Source organism: Urtica dioica, chromosome 6 (assembly GCF_054948205.1).
Source record: "Urtica dioica subsp. dioica isolate 48M chromosome 6, U.dioica_male_clone48M_v1_H2, whole genome shotgun sequence".
Taxonomy (NCBI): Eukaryota; Viridiplantae; Streptophyta; class Magnoliopsida; order Rosales; family Urticaceae; genus Urtica; species Urtica dioica.
Window position 1 is genome coordinate 39,946,738 of NC_142761.1, and position 4,564 is coordinate 39,951,301.

The 4,564-nt window shown below is 35.3% G+C and overlaps 1 protein-coding gene across 1 annotated transcript; it reads right to left on the reverse strand.

The window, feature by feature from the left end:
• Positions 1-644: 644 nt before the first annotated feature.
• On the reverse strand, positions 645-2,779 carry LOC149394093 (uncharacterized). Its single transcript, XM_089616360.1, has one exon. The coding sequence runs from the start codon at positions 2,657-2,659 to the stop codon at positions 932-934; it is 1,728 nt and encodes a 575-aa protein (XP_089472486.1). The 5' UTR covers positions 2,660-2,779; the 3' UTR covers positions 645-931.
• Positions 2,780-4,564: the final 1,785 nt, after the last annotated feature.

Sequence of the window (4,564 nt, forward strand, 5' to 3'; positions counted from 1 at the left end):
CTCACAAAATCGACACAAAAGCGGCAACTTTCACGATCTTATGCTTTCGGTTTCATGTAATTTGCATAAAATAGCACAAAAACATCATAATGTCAAACCTACTATAAGATAGAATCATATAATGAATTTGCAATGACTCGAATATATCTATTATTCATATATGTGTTGACTTTCTCTTTAGTAGGGTTTTTTTTTTTTTTTTTTTTTTAAATGGAAAAACTATCTTCACTTTTACCCTTTACGCTCTTTAACGTGCATTTCATAGAATATGTGGAAGAAGTTGTAGCCCTTGAGAAGCTGGTAGATAGTTTCGGCGCTAAAGCAACTTGAAAAGGCTACTCAATATCATATTGAAAATTTACCGACGAAAAATATATAAAAATTAGAAAAAGGGACTATTTGAGTTATTTAAAATTGGATGAATAACTAAATAAATAAATAAACCGTAAACTCATGGGATATATGTATAATGTCATTGAAAACTCAAGGTGTAAATACAGTCATCCACTAAAACTCATGGGATAGACATGATATATCCTCTTACAAAAACCACTACACCATTGTTTTTAGGGGAAATAAAATAAGGGAACATTTAAAAAAAAAAAAAAAGCAAAATAAAACTCTAAAGTCACATATAATCTATCACTAAGAAACACACGAGAAAAGCAGCTACCAATTTTTTTTTTTTTTTTTTTTTATTTAAGTTACAGCAATTTCTACGGTTATGCAGCCGGCTCGTCGTCAAAACACGAGGGTCCCGATTTCGTTATTGACCAAATTAAATTAGGAATGAACATACTCAGAAGCGTTAAACTGAAGACTTGACACAACTGCACTAGAAAAAATTTCATGCTCATGCAAAATTGTTTAAAATTGCATATAAGTAAAATAAATAAATAAATAAACCTACAGCTGATGAACATGGACCCACCTACTGAACAACGACTAGCAGCCTTTTAGCATGAATCTTCTTTAAAGTGTTCCTTGTAATATAATCAGGTAACACACCATCACAGATCATATCCTTGAGAAGCTTGAGAGCAACATCTATTTGTCCCACCTTTACGTAGCCTTCCACCAGAGTGTTGTATGAAATGATATCCGGCAAAAATGACATTTCTTCAAACATCTCCTTTGCCTTCTCCATCTCACCTTGTAGGCAATACCCATTTATTAATGTGTTGTAAGTTATCAGATTAGGCTGCGAACCATGTTGAATCATTGCTTCAAACAATTGCTGAGCCATATCCATATTCCCATTCCTAGCAAAGCCATCAATAAGAATACCTACAGTCACAATGTCTGGGAAGAGCTTCCGTGTGACCATCTTGTAAAACAACTTCTTGGCTCCCTCCATGTTATTCGAACGACACAACCCATAAAGCAAAGAGCTGTATGTGATAATGTTTGGAGGGATATCTCTTTGAATCATCGACTCGAACACAGCCAGAGCATCTTTTATCCTTCCAGCCTTGGAGAAAGCATCCACCAAGATAGAGTATGTTATTACATTCGGCGTTACACCTTCATCCTTCATTTTGTCGAACAGCTCTTTTGCTCCGCTCCATAAGCCCGACTTGCACAACCCGTGGATTAAAGAGTTGTAGGTGAAGACATTGGGGAGGATTCCAGAATCGACCATCTTCTCGATGAACAGATTTGCTTCTTCCAATCGGCCAGCCTTACACAATGCATCAATTAGGGAATTGAATGTGACAACATCTGGCTTCATACCTTTTTTTGGCATCGTCTTAAACAGTGATATTGCTTCTTGGAATTTCCTGGCCTTGCAAAGCAGATCAATTACAATATTGCAAGTATGAATATTAGGTGAAACTCCAGCATCAAGCATCTCAGCTAGAAATTTGTCAACTTCATCGCCACGGCCAGATTTGCATAATCCATTAATCAAAGAAGTATAGCTAACAACATCGGGCTTAAGACCGCGGTTGGTCAGGTCCCGAAACAAGCTCAATGCCTCCTCAGTTCGTCTTTCTTTGATGAGCCCGTCAATGATTGCATTTAAACTGTATAAATCCATTTTAATCCTCTCAAAGTTGACGATTCGCTTAAGAAGACCCATTGCCTTTTGGGTCTCTCCGGCCTTGCAAAACCCATTGATGATGGTCCCATATGTTGCCTCGTCACACAAACCTTTCTGCTCGACCATCTTCTCGAATAACTCCATTGCAGCAACCATAGAACCTTCCTTACAAAGCCCGTCGAGAAGAGTATTCATGGTGAGCGAATCAGGACGAATCCCACTTTTAATGGCCACTGAGAGCACTGAGAAGCCTGACTTTGCACTGTCTGACCGCCACAAACACTTGCCAACAATGTTCAGAGTACAGATGTCAGGTTGGAAATCATTCCAACGAAACCTAACGAGGTGTGAGTACATCGAGACCACAGTGGAGAACTGATTCATCTTCGACATTGAACCAATCAAATGATTGAAACTCCAAATAGAGGGCATGGGTCTCATATCAGACATATCATTGAAGAGACGCAGAGCTTCGACCACAGTGAAGTCTCTTGATTTGCAACGCGTTCGGACCAATGTCTCAAAATGAGCGCGTGAACTACAATAGCGAAAATGGGTAAAGAGAGAAGCAGAATTACCGGTTGAGAACTGGAAAGCTTTCATCTTCAAACCCATTTCCAATCTCAGCAAGCCGGAGTCGATCGAAAGTCAGAGCAACTATCTAAAAGTTTTTTTTTTTTTTTTTTTTTTTTTTTTTTTTTACGAACCTAAAACCCTCTCAACCAGTCTAGTCTCTCTCTCTCTCTCTGTCACATATTTTTAGCCTAATTCTAGAAGGCGGGCTTTCCTTCATACTTTTGGGAAACTATAATCTGCTATAAATGATTTATAAAACTCTTCAGCACATTATTAATTTAACGAATTGGATAGTAAGTCACCTAAACTATAAGAATTGTAAATTAGTCAACATTTGATAAATACTTTGTAAATAGCCAACTTGCATATGTGGCAGTCTATTAACTACCTATTTTTGACGTGTTTGACATGATTAAATAAGTCTTTTATTAATCTGTTAATAAGTCAACTTGACTATTTACAAGAAATTAATCAAAGGTGGACTATATCCCAATTCACTATAGCCGTGTGGCTATATAACTTAATAACCCTTAATTTAATTTACGATGATATTACTGTTTTTCTTTCTTTTTTTAATTAAAAAAATATCGTGCATATGTATTTATCCCTGAATTTACAGTTTATCCGCGAAATCTGATTACTGGATTTATTTATTTTATTTATTCTTACATATCAGAACCCTCTAAGTTTTAAATAAAAGAAAAACTCCAAATCTAATCTTGAACGTTTAATACAAGGTTTATCAGGCTTCCGTGATTAATTTATGTAGGTAATTGTTACTTATCTTTAGGATAACAAGGTTAATTGTTAACAAGAATCCCCTTGAACTCCTACACGGTTAACGACTTGCCCATTGCAATCGAAAATTGTAAACAACAAATCTTGAAATCCTGCATTGTATCAAAATGAGGACTTCCGTCAATATTTTATCACAGACGTGAGGTTCTAATCACGTTTTTAGCTCGTGACAAGGGCATAAATGTAATTGTATCAATATACTTAATAATAAAAATCGAACAAAATAGAAATGATTGTAATCGATTTTTCTATTTGACGTTTTCAAAATAGCAATAAAAGAAAAATAAAACCATAAATGTGATTTGGGGAAGATGACCTCGCCTACTCGGAAATCCAAAGCGAAGTCGCCAACAAGGAAGAAAACACCTCTTCGGAAATCCAATGCGAAGAAGCCCATATAAGAATCAAAGTCCACACTAAGGTATGTATTTATATGTAATGGTAGTCCCCTTTTTGTTTTCTTTTTCTTTGTTACTCGATTTCTTCAGACCTTTTTTGCTCGATATTCTGATTTGGGATCCCTAAATTCGCAATTCAGATGAACCTTCCTTATTTATATATCTAAATTTTAAGGGTATTTCGATACTTTTACACATCAACCCTTGTCACGTGCTAAAAAGTGATTTTAAAAAAAAAGCACACGTATGTGATAAAATGTTGACGGAAGTTCTCATTTCTGTTACAATACCTGATTTCAAGGTTTGTTGTGTCGATATTTGACTCAGGGGGGCAAGTCATTAACCGTATAAGAGTTCAGGGGGATTATTGTAAATTATCTTTATCTTTAATAACGTTTTCTTCAAAGTTCACTGTACGATTTGTGTTATAAACTGTTAGTGAAAGTGTGAATGAGACTAAATTTTATTCTTGAAACATTGAAATTGTATTTTTGCCAAAAATAATTGAAAATGATTTGTTGTGTACGAATTTTGATATCAGATGGCAAGTCATTAACCGTATAGGAGTTAGGAGGATTCTTGTAAATTATCCTTATCCTTAATAACGTTTTCTTCAAAGTTCATTGTACGATTTGTGTTTTAAACTCTTAGTGAATGCGAGAATGAGACTAAATTGCCTTCTTGAAACGTTGAAATTGTAGTTTTGCCAAAAATAATTGAAAATTAGCCACTCAATTTATTAACTGAC

What these genes read in the sequence shown, in the direction of transcription:
- LOC149394093 (XM_089616360.1), bottom strand. Translation starts at nt 2,659, where the DNA reads ATGGGTTTGAAGATGAAAGCTTTCCAGTTCTCAACCGGTAATTCTGCT.